Source organism: Lepidochelys kempii, chromosome 26 (assembly GCF_965140285.1).
Source record: "Lepidochelys kempii isolate rLepKem1 chromosome 26, rLepKem1.hap1, whole genome shotgun sequence".
In the NCBI taxonomy this organism is placed as follows: Eukaryota; Metazoa; Chordata; order Testudines; family Cheloniidae; genus Lepidochelys; species Lepidochelys kempii.
In genome coordinates, this window is record NC_136405.1 from 14,353,531 (window position 1) to 14,373,006 (window position 19,476).

A 19,476-nucleotide genomic window follows, 5' to 3' on the forward strand; every position below is an offset into this window, starting at 1 on the left:
GTATCTAGATCTCCTGGCAAGCAGGGTGCCTGGCAGTGCACCAACTGCTGCTGTTCCCCTTGTTCATGTGTCCTGCCTTGGAGGACACATTCCCCCTCCTCAGCCCAGCCCTGCATACCCTTGAGAAGCAGCTGGCCAGAGCCAGAGGCAACTGACTCCTTCCAGCTGCCCCCAGAGGCACAGTGAGAGCTTTGCTCTGCTAACCCCATCGCCAGCTCCACACTCCCTCCCTCAACCGAAGGACGCTGTGACTCCATTAGGGTTTGTACCAGTATAAGTTTATTCACACATCCGTTTTCATAGAAATGCCAGGTTTGAGTGAAGTAACAAATCCAGAGTGGCTATGTTAATGGACCCCAATGGCCACAAACAGGAACTGAGAGGCCAGGAGGCCTCCAAAGCAGCCCCCCTCAATTGCACTCAGATGAGGGTCGAGCTCCCTCCCACTCACTCACTGTACCATACGGTAGCCAGGCCCTTGAAGAAAAGGGGAGGTGGAAAGTTGCTTTCTGGCACCACAGCAGGATCTGTTCGTTGGAGCCCACCAGGCTCATGCTGTCTGTCCTACATGGGACTTCAAACCGCATGTTATAAGAAAAGGAGTGGGGTCGGGGTACCTGACCACTGGGGGCTATCAGCACAGAATTCAGTTTCTGCTGGGACCAGGTATACCCCGAAGAGGAGGTGGCAGAATGCCCTAATGCCCCAGTTCCCTGCACTGAGAGGTGAGCCCCACCAGGCAAGCGCCAGGAGCAGCAGTTCCCTACAGCACAGGAGAATTCATGGAGTCCTTCCCTGCGATGGTGCAGTTAGGGCTGTTCAGGAATGAGACTTCAGCCCTGTGGAAGAGCATTTGGACTGTGTGCTCCCCCCTGCCCCCCCAGGGGACTGGATTAACTCTGCTATCACAAGGAGAACCAGGCTGAAACACACTGGCTAGTACATTCTGGGTAACAGGAAATACACAGGACAGGGAGAGCTCTTGGTCTCTCCTCTAGATCCAAACCGGGACTACAGTGCAGAACAGGAACCTCTGGGGTGAACACATGCAATTAGCCTGACCCAATATGCAGTTCGGTCATTGCTACAAGAACTTATTTGTTTATTCCTAGATTGCTCCAGACCCCTCCCTACCAAAGCAAGTGCTGCCAGTGACCCTCACCCTGGCTGCATCCTGACAGCTTCCCCTCATTGGTATGCCTGGGAGGTACCTCCTCTCCCAACGCAAGGGAAGCTGGGTAGCAGCCATGATTGCAGGAGTGTCTCTGATCCTACAAGACAGAGGTGCAGCTAACTCACCACAAGAGGCAGCTGCGGGCAGTTTTCTGTTCCCTTGTTAGTTATGGTGGCATGGGCATTCACAGGCAGCAGGAGCTGTGCCCTCCCAGGGAAAAATCAAAATAAAAAGCCACTGAGGCAAGAAGGCAGCTGAACCAGGCCTCCTAATCCATACTCCCTGCCCAAGTGATACCAAGTCCCTCTCCCACGCCAGCCTGCAGAGCTACAGGTAGTAATGCCGCCAAGAGTCCTTCATTCTTCCCACCAGGAAACCACAGGAAAAATATAGCGACAGGTGCCGCGGTGCTGGTTCCCCAGGAGGCATCAGCCTGTTCCAGTGGGCAGCGCTGAGTACAGCCACAACCCCTGCCAGGCATGGCTCTCCGCTTCCAGCTGAGGCCAGGGCAGCTGCGGGGGAAAGGCACTTGGACAACAGAGGAACACTCCCCTCATGTGGCAGAGGCAAACTGCAGTACACACACAGTGCCACAGCCCCGGTGCTGCTGAACACAGATCCCATCCTCCTGCCCCACCCGCATATCGTGTTTGGGGCTGGCTGCAGACCAGCACACCCCTAAGCTTCCCTAGACCCCACCCCCAGCGCTGCAGAGCTGAACTGCTCTGGAGCTTCAGGAGCCAGTGGCATCTGTGCCCAACACGAGCTCAAAGGGGAGGGGAAGGAGGGAGAGACATGTTGTCCATACTGTGACAGAGACCAGGTGTTTTTCTAGGGCATCCCCTCACCAGGACAAAACACCAGCACAGAGAGGATATTACACAACATTGTGTTTCAATGGCCAGGCCTCGCTAGGAACAAGGCTCACACAGAGGAGAGACCCCTCTCCCCACATGCTGCAGAAGACAGAGGTGAGGAGGGGTTTGGAGACAAAAGGAGAACAGCTGAACTAAGCTCCAGGGGCTACACTGACGTCATAGCTCCCCATCAGCCCTGCTCCGTGGATCCAGGAGCAGAGGCTAGGGTGCTGACTCAGGTGGCACAGCCAGCCCTTAGGCGTACTCAAGCTGCGCAGGGCTGTGGGTGTCTTCGTTCTTGTGCTCTGCACCGGGCATGCTCGCCTTCCCCTCGCCGCTGCTGCCACTCTCAATGGGTTTGGCAGAGATGTAGTCCCGCACTTCAATCTCCATCCGCTTCGCTTTCAGAGCCGCTGTGTGCAGCTTCTCCAGGAAGTCTGGCATGCCTGGCAGGAAAGGCAATGACACAGTGAGCACCAAGGACGTGCAGGGAGGGGACATCTGGACTGCTCCAAAAACAGGCTCATACCTCAACACAAACAGCCGCCAAAACAATCTATCCAGTGTCTACCACACAAAGGGAGCACCCATCCCCACAAAACCTAGGCACCTCCATGCCCCCCCCAGAGCTAATGAGCCACCTGACTAAGAGGTAGGAATAAGTATGGTAGCCAGGAACTCCCAACTGGGTCACTGACACACTGATCTCGAGGTACAGAGAGGCGAGGTGACTTGCCTAGTTTCCTCCTCTAAGCAGGGCCAATGGTGCTATGGGGTGGTGAGGGAAAGTACACACAAGAACACTCACAGGAAGGTGTACTCTCTTGTTCACAGAGATGCTATCAAATCAAGAAGGACTTGGCAGGGCCATGGCAGTAAACTTCCTGTTCTGTTCTACATGAAGCTAGATTAAGGTTGCCCAAACACTTTCCATTACAAGACCCTCTTTTCACTTGTGTATACATTTGCCAAACATTAACTTTGGGTTAAAATTTCTCATGACATGTTTCTGCCTCCAGCTGAATTTGTCTGGGAAGTTTCAACTGTTCACTCATTTCTGAGGAGGAAGCTAGTTAAAACAAAGTCTTCCAACTATTTCACTGAGAAGCTCTGCCACTCCCAGGCTTTGCAGCAGGGTCTTGAAATTTCGCTGGGGAGATGCTGTGGTGTCACGGATGTGACTTGTGCCATCCCAGTGAAAAATTAATCCAAATTTGGCCAAATCGCAAGCATCTGAAGAAGTCTCAGTTTGCACTTTAGAGACTTGAGAAGTTCACTAAATCACCCTAGATTCCATCTGCACTGAACATGCTCCATCCCCTCACAACCCCTATGTGTCATTCCCAAGTGAGCCTGCTCCATCCTGGGGCTGATCAGGACTTGCCCTGCAATTGCTCCTCCTAACTGTTGCTATGTCACTGGAACTTAGAGCAGGGAGCCTGTCTCTCCTTTGCTGAGTGCTCCCCCTTCTGGTACCCAGGAAATAAGGAGGTAGAAGGAAGAAGCACCTCTGTAGACGAGTGAGAAAATGGTGGTAGGGTTATGGGAACCAGAGGGTGGGAAGGAGCATGGGGGAACAAGCAGGCTGGGGTACAGGAACACAATGGTCTACAGCCACTAGAGTATACTTCCCCAAAACCTGGTATCAAAGTTCTCAGGCTCCAGACTCCTCTGCTGTCAGCAAATTTCTGTGAAACCACTGGCAAAGTGTCATCCCCCTTTAGTGCAGGTCCACGTGGAGTAAGAGATAGTCGTTGTACTATTCCCCTCTGTTAGCTCAAGTGGGAGAGGGCTGGGTTTGCAAAGGGCTGAATCCTGCTGATGGCCCATGGGCAGATCAGGCTGATTCTACAGTGAGAGAAGTTGTTTTTTTGCCTTTTTTTTTTTTAAATTTGGAAGCTACTTCCCAAAAAAGCTACACTGAAAGAATGTTAAAGATGCAAAGTCAAGCACTCAACAGTTAGGAAATGACAGAATTAAGGTTGCCCAGGCAACCTTCATTTGCCCCCTTGTGTGTCTGTATTAGGATAGTCTTTGGTTACATGATCACATAATATTTTTCCCCCCAGAGGACCCAGACCGTGTGCTCTGGGAATGAATGACGGTTGTGTAGTGACAGAGGCTGTCTGTAGAACCTCTGCCTCATTGAGTGCAAAAGGCAGGTGGTGTGTATTTACTCCTCCTTTCATGGGTGTTAGGAGATACACATGTCCAAGTTGAGAACTGCAATGGAAGTGGAGCAGAGCTGTTCTTTGATCAGACAGAGGGCTATAAAAATGCTAAGTATTTCTGAAAAAAATAAAAATAAAAATCGGACCTTAGGTATCACAAGTTGGGCACCCAAAATTAGTGAACACTTGGCAATTTTGGCCTTATTCTGTGCCTCAGCTGCAAAAACGGGGATACCAGCATCACTTACTCTCACAGCGTACATTCATTAATGTTTGCAAAAAGAAAAGGAGGACTAGTGGCACCTCAGAGACTAACCAATTTATTTGAGCATGAGCTTTCGTGAGCTACAGCTCACTTCATCGGATGCATTCAGTGGAAAATACAGTGAGGAGATTTATATAACCAAGTGGCAGTGTTTGGCCAGCTTACTGGGGAGAAGACCCAATCCCAGTTTGACCCCCTGGGGTTTTGGGGTGGCCAAAGGGCACGGGCCACATAAACCTTCCCACATGCGGCCTGCAAGTGCTATTGATCACTCCAACGACCTAAGGGAGGGCGTGAAACTGGAAGGGCCTGGTGTAATTCCCACCAAGGAATGGGAGAGATGCTGGGGCATCCATGGGAACGTTGGTGGCTTTGAACTTCCCCAGGTCACCAGCTAAAGTGACCCCGCTCAGTTTGATCTCGAAGGGGGGAGAGACGTGACGAAGCGGGATTGTTCTTAATGGTTCCTCTGAATAGTGTGGTATGTAAGTCTCCCCACTGTATTTTCCACGGCATGCATCCAATGAAGTGAGCTGTAGCTCACAAAAGCTTATGCTCAAATAAATTGGTTAGTCTCTAAGGTGCCACAAGTACTCCTGTTCTTTTTGCGAATACAGACTAACACGGCTGCAACTCTGAAACCATTCATTAATGTTTGTGAAACACTCAAATACTATGGTAAGAGTAACACAGAAAGAGTCAGGAGGAAATTCCAAGTCCTGGGTCCATCCAGTGCAGGTTTTGGACGGTGTGTGGTAAGCAAAGCCTGAGGGCATATATTGAATGAGGAGGATCAAGAGAAACACTGAACTGAAGGAGACGGGTACTATGGGGAAATAGTATTTAGTTACATGATCTCATTTTATTATAGTGCAGATGCCCAAGGGAGCCAAATTAAGGGCTCCTGGACAACCTTAATTCTGTATTGCGCTACTTGAGCACTTGACTTTGCAATCTTAATGGTTTAATGTATTTCTACACAGGTTCTTATCCCATGCTCGAAACTGTAGTACCCTAGTGCTTTCAGTCATGCACTATGTACGGTGACTAACAAGCATCGTGTGCAGCTCGTTCTCTCCCCTGGAGAGCGGTGTGTGGCAGGGTACAGGTCAGAGTAGTGCACCGAGTACTTGGAGTGGAAGAGGAGGTGGTTTAGCTGGTGAGAGATTTCATTCCACAGCTGCAGACCATCCCCTGAGAAAGCTCTGTCTCCTGTACAAAAGAGCTTCACCTCATGGAAGAGTTTTCCATCATGCCCAAGATGCAAAGCTGCTGACCAGTGTCTTCCCTGACAGAGCGCTAGCCTCAGTTAGATATGCTGGTCCCAGACCACTGAGCACCTTGAAAGCAAGAACTGAGAACTTGGTTTTAACTTGCTTTTTGATGGGAAGCCAACATAGGGAGTGGATGCCAGACCTGCTCTTCTCACTGTAGCCCGTACTGCTGAGAAGATGCACTGCCATGTTCTGCAGATGACATCAGTAGAGGTTCTCAAACTAACAGACCCTGGTGTAAGCAGGACCCAGCTGGTGGCAAGGTGTTTTCAATTAAGGTCCTTGTCTCTAGCATTCCCTCATGCTGTTGGTCTGAAAGAGCCCAAGCTTTAGAGCATCCATTTTACACAGGCTTTTGGGCCAATGTGGATAGAGTCTGGGGATGGGAAACTCAAGTCCTTTAAATGGTAGTGGGTTGATTAAGGTACAGAATGGATGGATTGTGTCTCAGAGGTTCTGAGCAGAGCAGAGCATTCGGGGATAAGTCACCTTGTTGCACAGCCCTTCCACTCCAATCCCGGAGCAGGAAGCTTCTATGTTTTCACCCACTCTCGAGGGGAGACTAAAACACACCATGTGCATCTGCAGTGGCCAGTGAGCCGATCCCAATCGAGTGCTTGGAGGGTCACCCCAGGAGGCATTTCGGAGGGGATGAGAGTTTGTTCAGCTTCTTCCGGATCTTACAAGTAGTGATTTATTTTAATGGCAAGTTCCAGTCTGTGGGTCTCAACCCTGGCAGAGTGCCTTTAACTGCCCCTGGGGTGCAGAGAACACCTGGTGTGAGGGGGAAGGAACACCATTCCAGAGTGCAAGGATTGGAGGTACAAAGGCCACAGTGGCACAGTAGGTAAATCCCCTTAAGTGTCAGACAGACAAGAAGTCACGGACAAGCCTCCCAATTCCCATTTCCCCTTGATTGCTGATCAAGGGAAATTAGTGAGAATCAGCACCGCTGGGCAGCTCTCCTCTACAGTTATCTTTCTCAGGTTCTTCAAACTGAAGCCCCTGCATAGTGCACCTACCCCTCCCCATAGGGACAGAGAAACCAACAGCAAAGTCCTGAGGCCCTTCACCACACATTCCCCAGATCCCCCACACCAGACCTCTAGTTTGTGTACTGAAGTCTGTCTGTAGTTCCCAAAAGAAGAGGTCCTTTGGACCAACACAGGCAAGGTTCTCCACAAAACAGCCTCCCACTGCTTTCATTCCAGAACCAAGGAGACCGGAGGGGCTCATGGTGCTCAGAGCATCCAGACCCCCAAAGCAGAGTAGGGATGTGAGTATCATTTAAAAAGTTAACCGGTTAACCAATTAATGGAGAGGGGCCCGCAGGGCTGGGGCTGCTCTGGCCGGCGTGACCCAGCCAAGGGCTGCACCAGCCCGCCAAGGGCTGCACCAGCCCGCCAAGGGCTGGGGGTTAACAGTTAGGCTGGGTTAACCGGTAACACTAATGCTTACTGGTTAACTGTTTACTATTTTACACTCCTAGTCCAGAGCGAAGGGTTAGAGCCAGTGACTCACCACTAGAGACCATCCAGCTGACACAGTAGCGCGGGAACACTGTCTGTGGATTGTCGCTGTACGTCAGCAGGTAATCAAAGCCGTTCTGCAAGAGGAATACGTTTAGCGATACCTGACCTGTCACAGGAACCTCTTGGCAACCAGGGCTCATCTTACAAAGCCACTACCTAAACGGGGCAGACAACAGCCCCCATCTCAGCCAGCCTGTAGTGCTGAATGCCTCACAGGAAGGTGTTTTAGTTGCACAACACTATACCACACAGGGAACTTTCTTCCTGGCTGCCACTTAAAACCAGGAAGCATGAGAATTGAAAACAAATGTATCAGAATCCTGATAGAGTCTTTGCAGATACTACTGGCATTATGTGTTTTAAGTCTGAACTATTTTTCTCCTCCAGTCTCTCTTCAATTGGGGCAAGAGAAAGCTGACATCCAGGGCTTTGATGGAGATCTGCAAAAACACGAAGACAGACGATACATGGAGGAAGCAAGCAAGGGGCTCAGAGTATGGAAATCATATTTAGCCCCAGCTTCAGGTGTCTTGAGCAAGCTGCTTCACCCATTTGCTCCATTTTCCCATATGACAACAGCATATTTAGTCAGCTCCTTCCCGGGAGAGCGGAGGGTTAGTTTGTGAAGTGTTAAATGTGTCATTTACCATGCTACAAAACCCTGAGCAGGAGGATCTGAGAGAGGCAGCAGATCAGAGACCTTTGGAACAATACATAACAGCAATAAAATTAGAGATAGTGGGTTCAGAAATAAGAGCATAAAATACAAATGGGAGGCATGGCCCCACAATATGCCAACATTTTTATGGCTGACTTAGAACAACGCTTCCTCAGCTCTCGTCTCCTAATGCCCCATCTCTACTTGCGCTATATTGATGACATCTTCATCATCATCAGGACCCATGGAAAAGAAGCCCTTGAGGAATTCCATCACGATTTCAACAATTTCCATCCCACCATCAACCTCAGCCTGGACCAGTCCACACAAGAGATCCACTTCCTGGATACTACAGTGCTAATAAGTGATGGTCAAATAACCACCACCCTATACCGGAAACCTACTGACTACTATTCCTACCTACATGCCTCCAGCTTTCACCCAGACCACACCACACGATCCATTGTCTACAGCCAAGCTCTGCGATGCAACCGCATTTGCTCCAACCCCTCAGAGAGATAAACACCTACAAGATCTCTATCGAGCATTCTTACAACTACAATACCCACCTGCTGAAGTGAAGAAACAGATTGATAGAGCTAGAAGAGTACCCAGAAGTCACCTACTACACGACAGGCCCAACAAAGAAAGTAACAGAACGCCACTAGCCGTCACCTTCAGCCCCCAACTAAAACCTCTCCAGCGCATCATCAAGGATCTACAACCTATCCTGAAGGACAACCCGTCACTCTCACAGATCTTGGGAAACAGGCCAGTCCTTGCTTACAGACAGCCCCCCAACCTGAAGCAAATACTCACCAGCAACCACAAGCCACACAACACACACACTAACCCAGGAACCTATCCTTGCAATAAAGCCCGTTGCCAACTGTGTCCACATATCTATTCAGGGGACACCATCATAGGACCTAATCACATCAGCCACACTATTAGAGGCTTGTTCACCTGCACATCTACCAATGTGATATATGCCATCATGTGCCAGCAATGCCCCTCTGCCACATACATTGGCCAAACCGGACAGTCTGTATGTAAAAGAATAAATGGACACAAAACAGACTTATAAGAATTATAACATTCAAAAACCAGTCGGAGAACAGTTCAATCTCTCTGGTCACTCGATTTCTGATCTCAAAGTGACTATCCTTCAACAAAAAAACTTCAAAAACAGACTCCAACGAGAGACTGCTGAATTGGAATTAATTTGCAAACTGGACACCACTAAATTAGGCTTGAATAAAGACTGGGAGTGGATGTGTCATTACACAAAGTAAAACTATTTCCCCCATGTTTATTTTTCCCCCCTACTGTTCCTCACATGTTCTTGTCAACTGCTGGAAATGGCCCATCTTGATTATCACTACAAAAGGTTTTTTTTCTCTCCTGCTGATAATAGCTCACCTTAACTGATCACTCTCGTTAAAGTAAAAAGAAAAGGAGTACTTGTGGCACCTTAGAGACTAACCAATTTATTTGAGCATGAGCTTTCGTGAGCTACAGCTCACTTCATCAGATGTTTACCGTGGAAAACCCACCTGGCATCTGAAGAAATGGGTTTTTTACCCATGAAAGCTTATGCCCAAATAAATCTGTTAGTCTTTAAAGTGCCACCGGACTCCTTGTTGTTTTTGTGGATACAGACTAACACAACTACCCCTCTGATACTTGTCAAGTTCAGTCTTCAGAAAAAATTATATTCTTTTATATGTAACCATTTTCCCCCAACATTCTTACTCAGTATCACCTGAATCTCTGTTCTTTATTCTTGTTTTCACTATAAACATAACTCAGTCCTGTGGTGTTAAGCTAAGAGGTGGCCCTGAGTTGAATCTGACAAGCTGGTGTGTCCTGTTCCTTTGGGAACAGCAGGCCAGGTAATTCTGAGAGTGTTCAGTGGACAAGGGCTGGACACTGCAGGGGACATTCGGAGGACTCAGGGGTTGGTGTGTGCCTACTGCTACCCATACATACAATGCGAGGCCTGCAGGGCCTGGAAGGCGGTACTTGTGCTGCCAGAGGCTGGTAGTTTCAGGGAGCTGATCCACGGCAGGCACAGACAAGACTTCCTTATGCTAAAAGCAGGCAATTGTCCAGGGCCTCACAGTCCTGGGTCCCGTCAGAGTGGTTTGCTGTCATTAGGGCTAGGCGAATCCATACAGCTCTCCCCTTGATACTTAGAGCTGGTATCCCTGGTGCAGCAGCTGCAGACCACAGAGCTTTAGTCAGCATATTCAGTTACGACCTTTCAGAAGAGTTCCTGTCCTGACTCAGATTCCACCTGGGGAGGCCTCAAAGACGGCTGACTGTTCCCCTGGTTTTCCAGACTGGCCAGGAACTTACCTCATCGAATGTCTTGTGTGGTCGGATAACCATCTGGGATTCATAGGTTCGAACCCGCACAAACTCAGGATCTTCTGGGACACCTGGGTGATCCACTGCTCTGGAATATATGCAAGATGAGAAAAGGGTATTTATAACCCTGGGTAATCCCTCCTGAGGTTAGCTTAAGACCTGGGTCTGAAAGGACAGATGCTGACAGACTGTACTAGTCATCACATATGATAAAATATAGACTCTCTCCACAATCGAGAGAACCCAAGCTATTCTCAGAGAGCCTCCTGAAATTTTGCAGTCATTTAGAGAGGCTCCAACAGGCAATTAATAGTAATACCTAACTCACAGTGATTTACAAAAGAGGGCATCAACATCCCTATTTTACCAGTGGGGAAACAGAGGCAGAGACATGACTTGTCCAAGTTCACACAGGCAGTCTGCGGAAGAACAGGAAGCAGGCCTGCCATCTTATCCACCCTGCCTCCCCTGCCATTGATAAGGCATTTTAAGTAGTCATTGTGTGTCTATGAACCAGGTATCGCTAAGTATGTGACTAAAATGCACACCAGATAGCCCTCTCCAGTATTCTCTCCTAACCCAGTGGTTCCAGAATGGGCTCTTCCACACCACGCTAGACATGACAGAAGGGCTTCTGACAAGGGACCTGAGAAGCCCCGGCCTTTCCAGTTTTGAAGCCACATCCCCCTGTGAAGCTCTCATTCTTTCCTCCACTACTGGATCAAGAACATCGCTCATCCTTCAGCCAGCAGAACGGAGGCCATTCCACGGACTGCAGGGCAGAAGGCTTGCACAGCCATAGCAGCATCCGAGCACCACTGTTTGAGCCTTGTGCTCACTCAGTTCCAGCTTCCTTCATGCCCTCCTCCCACAAGCATCTCACTCGCTCTCTCCTACGCCTGGAAGGACCCTCTCACTCCTCTTCAAATATCTTGTCAAAGCCCACTTCCTCCAAACAAGCTCCCCCACACCAACGTAACAAAGAAGGGGAACACAATGCACACAGTGCAAAATGAAGAGTAACCTCTTGATCTGTCACCATCTAAACTTCCCTCTCACTCCCATGCCCTTGTCTGCCATCACACCTAGATTGGCAGGGACCATGTTTGACGGTCTACGCAGCAAAGGTCAACAGTGCTGTATAAACGCAGGATAGTACGTATCCATGAAATTAGAGACTATATGCTAGGGCATAGGCATAAGACACTGAATTAAGTTTGCACTGAGGCTCTAGCGGAGACACTTCTGCCCATTCCATTCCCCCCAAGTTTGAACTTTTCTGCACTGTCCCCATCCCAGTCCTGTCCTTACCCATGGCTCCTTGTCTCAGTCTATTCTCCTCACCCCTTACAGACTCTATCCCCAGTCTCCTTGCCCAGCTATTCCCAGTTCTCCCCAGGCCCATCTTCTCCCCACTCAGTGGCCTCCAGTCCCTCTCCCCCCACCCATATTCCTCACTCCCACTAGCTCAGAGTCCCCTTCCCTGGACTTGTCATTCAGTCTCCTCCCTGCAGTGGCAGTCCCCACCGCTGTGCCAGCCTCCAGTCCCAGTCGGTTCCCCATCTCCACTTCAAAGCTTCTTGCTCCAGCCTACTCCCCCTTGCCCCCCAGGTCCAGCTCTTCCCCTCTGCCCCCCACATTTGAGTCATGTGGCTTACTCCTTCACACTGCCTGGGTGCCAGCCTGAGGGTCACTGAAAGCTCAGGAGAGAGAGGCTCCTTGCTCTCAGTTCTGGAGTCCAGCCCAACCCTGGCACAAAGCTGCCAATAATAGGGGAAGTCCAGCTTCACTCCCTCCAGCCCAGGGCTACAGCGTATTGCTTATTCATACCGTGGAGACGGCACAAGCACAGCCGGGTCAGCATTACGAGCTGGAGATGCTGGAGCATGTACAATGCACATAAAATCTCTGAAGATTTTAGCTTAAAATCAAAGAAGTCTCTCTACTGAGCACATGTGAACTGAGATTTTTCAAAGAGCTACAGCTTGGCCAAATTAGAGCAGATTTTCACAGGCTCAGCAAAAGGCACATCCCTGATATAAAGTCCACCCTTCCTGCCAAATTTCGAGTCCCTCTTCCAAGATGCAGGAGCACACAAGCTTTTCAAAGAAAAGTGATCAGAATTTACTACTACAAAACGTTTTTCCCTAGCCTTATTCTCAGAAACAGCTGAACCAGCAGAGTTTCTGAGGCAGACACCCAGCACAGAAAATTTGAACACAGGGTCTTATAATGGAAAGGGTCAGACAAAATCATTTATAGGCATGGCTGGTAGCATCTATAGCTAACTGCCTATAACAACCCACTGACCCAGGTAAAAGAATGGCAAAGGAGCAAGGCCTACAGAAGAAACAATGCCTTTGCTATCTTTGTCAGAGTGACAGTGAGTCTAAGGACAACCCCATCCTCACACCAGGGTGCTAGGTGTGGCAGGAACAGCTAGATTGCATCAGTGATACATACCGTGACACCAGCACCATCAGATTGTTCTCCTGGTCCACGCTGTACCGCCGAACATACACATAGTCCCGTGAATACATCGGGTACTAAAGGAACAAAGACATGCAAATCAGTCCCTTCTAATGCAGACAGGCCGTCAGAAAGCAAAGGGGGTGAGGGAAGGAGGAAGGAACACTCACCGGGAAGTGAGTAACCCAGTGAACCACCTCTGAGCCAGTGGATAGGTCTCTCTCAATCACATCCAGTTTGATGACCAGTGAATCCCATTTCTTCCTGTACTCTGTGTCCAGCTATGGAACAAGGGAAGAATTTTGACAATTGTGTCATGGGGTGAAGCTGTAGCATGTTTCTTCTATAGCCGAGGTTATGGCTGGAGGAGGTGACCCCCATCTTAGAAAGGCAGACAAATGAGCAGTTTCTTATACTGTGGAAAAGCCAAACTCTACCTGCCAAAAATAAACACTGCTTTTGGGAGCCAGGCAGCATTACAGGAAGTTTATGATCCCTAAGATACTCTTGCTGGGAAGAAACGCACAGTGGCAGGGATGGCTACTGCAGCAGTGACACAGGACTTTATAGCTTTTCCCCTCTATAAGGCTGCATTGAGAAGCAGATGCTCTACTGAGGAGGACTGCGGATAGACGGCCCTAGAGTCAGACTCTAGAGGACTACAACTGACCATCACACACAAAAAATTGTAGGCAAATACTAGAATAATCTTGGTGACTCCACCTCGTTCCACTCACACAGAAAAATGGTAAAAAAAAAAACACCGTATCACCTGTGGGCAAATACTTTTCACAAAATGACAACTCCATATCTGACCTCTCAGTCCTTGTCCCTCCACAAAAAAACCTGCACAACGCCTTCAAAATACAAGCCTGGGAGCTTAAATTCATAACTTTACTAGACATTCAAAATCACAGTGAAGACAGACATTGGATTTATGGCTTATTACAACGATCTGTAACCCACTAACCCCCCTTTTTTGTTCTATGACCGCAGAGGTGTTAACAGGCCAATTCACCTTGAATGGTTTCTTACAATCCATGTTAACTACTTATGCTAAACAATCTGCTCCTCCCTGTATTTAGCTGGGACACTAACCCCTAGTCTACACTAGTTAGGTCGATGTAAGGCAACTTACATCAATCTAAGGCCTTGTCTACACTACAGAGTGTTGTTGACAAAATTTATGTCTACGATCAAAAAGTGCTATAAACATCGCTATTGCACGTTCACACTATGCTCCCCTTGTGGGCAGGGCAAGTCCACACTTGGTGCTCTTGCACAGACAGTGAGAGCAGTGCACTGTGGGTAGCAATCACACTGTGCTGCTCACCACTTTCTGAAGCTAGGACTTGTGGGAAGGTGGAGTGGATCGCAGAGCATCACAGGTGTGAGCTCAACGTCCCATGATGCATTATTTTGTGTCCCAGTCTTCCCATGGTCTTCTGACTGTATTTTGCAGCATTTTTCAACAGCCCCAGTTTACTGTGCGTCCATCTCTGCGTGAAGGGATCCTACACTCCTCTCTACTGTTGTGGTCATGTGGTTGTGAACACATCACGGACGGACATGCTGTACATCATGAGCTCCCAAACGGAACAGGAATCAGCGTTGCCTGACCTGCTGCATGCCATGGAAAGAACCACCACCTGATTACTTTAGGCATTCACAGAGCAGCTGCACATGGTGGACCGTTGCTTTTGGGTTTGGAAAACAAGCACCGAATGGTGGGATTGCATCATTATGCAGGTCTGGGATGACGAGCCGTGGCGGCAGAAGTTTCGGATGCAGAAAGCCATTTTCCTGGAACTGTGTGCGGAGCTCACTGCAGCCCTGTGGCGCAGACACACCAAAATGAGAGGTGCCTGCTCAGTGGACAAGCACATGGCAATGGCAGTATGAAAGCTGTTAACTCCATCCAGTTGGTCGCAAATCAGATTGGGTTACGAAAGTAGGCCATGGGGACTGCGTTAATGCAAGTGCGCAAGGCCATTAATCGCATCCTGCTATGAAGGACCATGACTCTTGGCTATGTGCATGAAATAGTGAATGGTTTTGCAGAAATGGAATTCCCTAACTGTGGCAGGATGATAGATGGCATACGCTCCAATTTTGACCCTGGACCATCTTGTGACAGAGTACATCAATAGAAAGGGGTACTTCTCCGTGGTATTGCAGGCACTTGTTGATCACTATGGGCATTTCACTGACACCAAGGTGGGGTGGTCCGGGAAGGTGCATGACACAAGCATCTTAAGGAACACTGGCCTGTACAGAAAGCTGCAAGCAGGGACTTTCTTTCCAGACCAGAAGATTCCCGGGGGGGGGGGGGGGGGGGGGAGGCACGGAATGATGATGAAATGACCAGTGACCTTAGGAGACCCAGCGTACCCCTCACTCCCATGGCTCATGAAGCCTTACACGAGAAACCTGGAAATCAGCAAGGAGTGCTTCAACAATTGGCTGCATAGGTGCAGAATGACCACAGAATGTACATTTGGCAGATTAAAAACACGCTGATGATGCCTTTATGGCAGGTAAGATCTAAGTGAGGAAAACATTCCAGCGGTCATAGCTGCCTGCTGCATGCGCCATAATCTTTGTGAGACTAAGGATGAAAGGTTTGCCCGGGGTGGAGTGCTGAGGCAAATCACCTGGCTGCTGGTTTTGAGCAGGCTGATACAAGGGTTATTAGAGGGGCACAACAGGGGGCAATTCGAATCAGGGAGGCTTTGAGGCAGCATTTTGATAATGAGAACCAGAAATGTGTATTTCTATACAGCAATCTGCCAGGCTTCGTTAATCTGAGTTTTGTTTTGCCTAACTCTTGACATGATTCCTAAGCAGGATTTGCAGTAAACAAATGATTAAACTCATGCCTATGTTTTACTACCAATTGCAATCAATAGGTGTAGGGCACAAAGACTGGTTATCTTTCAGAGAGTTTGTTTTTATTAAACACCAATTAACACACAGAAAAGGCTTGGTGGGAAGGAAGAGATCAGTGAAGGGCAGTGTAAGCTCTCAGAGCTGTGCGTAAATCAACTATCATTTTGGAAGCTATCCGAAGGGGTGGAGTGAACGGGATACCGAGATGTTCTGAAAAGTTGAAAGGAATGTATGGGAGGAGTTTGGGGAAGGCATGGAAAACAGTTCTGTACTGGCTGCAGAGGGTAGAGCACGCATCTATTCTGACTGCAGTATGACTAGGGACTTCAGCATCTCTGTTTGCTCTTCCATGTCTTTTATCATCTGCTCATGGACCTTTTGAATGCACGCCTCACTCTCCTTTCTGTCCTGCCTTTCCATTTCTTGCCATTCCCTGCATTCTCTGCCTCAGAGGGTAGAGCACGCATCTATTCTGACTGCAGTATGACTAGGGACTTCAGCATCTCTGTTTGCTCTTCCATGTCTTTTATCATCTGCTCATGGACCTTTTGAATGCACGCCTCACTCTCCTTTCTGTCCTGCCTTTCCATTTCTCGCCATTCCCTGCATTCTCTGCCTCAGAGGATTGGAGCACCTTTTGGAACATGTCTTCCTCGCTACACCTTGGTTGCTTCCTTATCTGCCAGAGGCACTCCCCTGAAGGCCACATCTGCAGAAGCACAAGGAACAATACACAGAAGCATGATTGTTAGTTCACGCACAGCACTGAATCATTACAGCAAAATACACCTCTTGTAACATATTAATCACTTTCTCACTGACCCTTAGCAAGCACACACCTTGCCGAACACGCTATGTTTCAAAGGGATCAGTGCAGGCGACTAGGGACAATGTTGTAGATTCTGCCACCATTTTCCACATGCAGGGGTCACTGAAGCAGATGTCTCACTCCTGAGGATAAGCAAGGATACCAGGGTACATCTACTGCACACGTGCAGCTTCAGACTCGGTCCCTACACGGCTGACCTGTGTGCCGCTTTAGTCCCTGAACAAGTGATTGCCAAGTGGCATGGGAAAGTTTCCTACAATGGGGGAAGGAACAAAGCAGCTCTGCCAAGGAACCTTTGGCAGAGGATTGGCGAGTACTTCCAGGAAAGTTTCCTAGAGATTTCTCTGGAGATCTCTCTGGAGGATTCCTGTGAAATCTCGGTGTGCATCAACACACTGTTCCACCGCACTGCTTAGCTGCGCAGAGTAATTTGGAGCACACACAAACCCAGCTAGTCTTGCACATTTCTATCCCTTCACCCACTTCTACAGTATACAAAGCAAAGGGCAGCTGCACGTCATATAACTGAGCAGTATCAAGTCAAAAAGATCACTTACCAGGGGTCTCCTCTCCTTCTTGCTCGCCAGCAAGGGACTGCCGGGACTGGCTAGACACTTCCAGAGTGGAGAAGAGTTCCTGACTTGCTGCCCCACCGGATAAACCGCTGTGGGCTCCACAAAGTCCTACAATTCCACCTCCTCATCCATGACTTTGTCTTTGGGGTTAGGTCCACTGTCTGCTGCTTCCAGCCATGCCAATGTATCCAGGGGGCTATTGATGGTAGGGTTGCCGCCAAGGATGGCGTACAGCTCCTTAGAGAAGCAGCAGGTCTTCGGCACAGCACCAGAGTGACAGTTTGCCTCTCTTGCCTTCTTGTACGCCCACCTCAGCTCCTTTACCTTCGCTCTGCACTGCATAGTGTCCTGATTGCAGCCCTTATTACACAAGCCACAAGAAATCTCCCCGTAGGTATCGAAATTCCTACGGCTGGACCACAGCTCGGACAGGACAGCCTCCTTTCCCCACATACACAGCAGATCCAACTCCTCTGCTATGGTCCAAGTGCGAGAGCGTCTGCCACGTGCACCCACCGTGGTCAGCTGGGAAGATGTGAAGTGAGCTCTCCATGCTGAGCAAATAGGAAGTAGAATTTCAAAAATTCCTGGGCCTTTAAAGGGTGATGTTTGCGTACCTGGCTGCAAGGCAGTGGAGTTTGAACTGCTGACCAGACGCGTCAGGATGGGCATTGTGGGACACCTTCTGGAGGCCATTTACAGTGACAAAACCAAATGCGGTGTCTACACTGACACTGTGTCATTAAAATTTTGCTGCAAAAAGCTCTATGCCTCTTGTCAAGGCGGTTTTATTTTAACAGGAGAGTTTTGTCGGCAAAAGTAGCATTGTAGTTTTGTCAATAAAAGCTGCCTTTTGCTGACAAAACTGTAGACAAGGCCGAAAACAGCTTATGTCGACCTATGTCACTGTCTACACTACAGCCTTGCTCCCGCCGAGCTAAGAACCCCACTACACCAACATAACTGCACCTCCATGAGAGGCATAGGGCTTATGTTGATGTAGTTAGGGCGACACAGTGTCTGTGTAGACACTGCATTTCTTACATTGGCGGTCTTGTCAATTTCATGGCTCCTCTGGACGCTCTCCCGCTGACATAGTTACCACCATTCATTGAGCGGCTTTTATTACATTAACGGGAGAGCTCTCTCCCATTGGCATAATGCAGCTACACAAGCGCTCTTACAGTGGCACAGCTGTATCGATACAGCTGTGCCGCTGAAAGCTTGTAAGTGTGGACATGGCCTCAGTTGATCTAGTTACATTGATGTAGTGCCAGTGTAGACACTAAGTTGCTTGCATTGATTGTTGCTGCCTTTCAGAAGTGGTTCCACAATGCCCCACACTGACAGTTAAACAGCAAGTGCTCCCGGTGAAGACGCGCACCGCCGACACAAGGAGCATAGTGTGGACATGCAAAAGCAGTTTAATTACTGCGGTGGCTGCAAGTCGATGCAACCTTGGGTCAACTTAACTTTGTAGTGTAGACTTGCCCTCAGTACCTTTCCCAGACCTAAAGAAGAGCTCTGTGCAGCTCAAAAGCTTGTCTCTTTCACCAACAGAAGTTGGTCCAATAGAAGATATTACTTCCCTCACCTTGTTTCTCTAATACTAGGTTGTGCCAGTAGTGAAGTGGGATATGAGAGAAGGATGGCTTTGGCAGCACTAACAATTGCAACTCTGAATATTCTTGCTAACCATATAAAATGTCCAATCCTTTTTTGAATCTTGCTGAGTTTTTGGCCTCAACATCCTATGGCAGCAGGTTTCACAGTCTAATTATGCATTATATGGAGAAGTATCTTATCTAGAATTCATGCCTCCTGAATCCAAATGCCATGCCCTATCTATTGGACCAGGACGGCTACCATTGGGAAAATAGAGTCTCAACTAATTTAAACAGCCCTATCCTGCCAAGTATTTTTGATTCACCAGAAAAGACATACCAGGTAATAAATGTGAAGAGGAGCATAAAGTTCGTATCAAGGATTTACTTAACAACGGATCCTAAGGAGATTACCAGCCAGACAGGGCATAAAGCTAACAGGAGGTGAGCAGAAGCTGTATACATATGTAAAGCCAAATAGGCCCACTTCCAGGTGAACTACAGGTGGACTGTTAATACAGAGCAAATCACTCTGCTGTGGGCATCACAACAAAGCAAGCCCTAGGACCTGCACGCAGTGGCTGCCCCTCCTATGCAGATGTTATGTTAAGTGCTGTGGGTAGAGAGTTGTGTTTTATTTCCAACACATCATGCATCCTAGAATTAGAGACATGGGCCCCAAAACACTCACCTGCACATTGAAGAACTGCCTGGGAGTCACATCTGTATACGTCCCAAAGACTGCAGTAAAGGGAAACAAAGAGTCTTGAGATCACAGGTATAAGCCAGTCTGTATCTCAGTTCAG

General features: G+C 48.7%; 1 protein-coding gene across 3 annotated transcripts in view; it reads right to left on the reverse strand.

Moving 5' to 3' along the window:
* Positions 1 to 256: 256 nt before the first annotated feature.
* STARD7 (StAR related lipid transfer domain containing 7) overlaps positions 257 to 19,476 on the reverse strand; it is a 37,490-nt gene continuing 18,270 nt past the window's right edge. Inside the window, exons 3-8 of one of the 3 annotated variants that reach the window (XM_073325397.2) lie at positions 19,362 to 19,411; positions 12,944 to 13,054; positions 12,768 to 12,850; positions 10,293 to 10,392; positions 7,263 to 7,347; positions 257 to 2,477 (exon numbers count right to left, since the gene is read on the reverse strand). In XM_073325397.2, the coding sequence (XP_073181498.1) occupies positions 2,287 to 2,477; positions 7,263 to 7,347; positions 10,293 to 10,392; positions 12,768 to 12,850; positions 12,944 to 13,054; positions 19,362 to 19,411 (620 nt within the window). In that variant the 3' untranslated portion in view covers positions 257 to 2,286. The other 2 variants (XM_073325398.2, XM_073325400.2) reach the window with 2 other exon arrangements.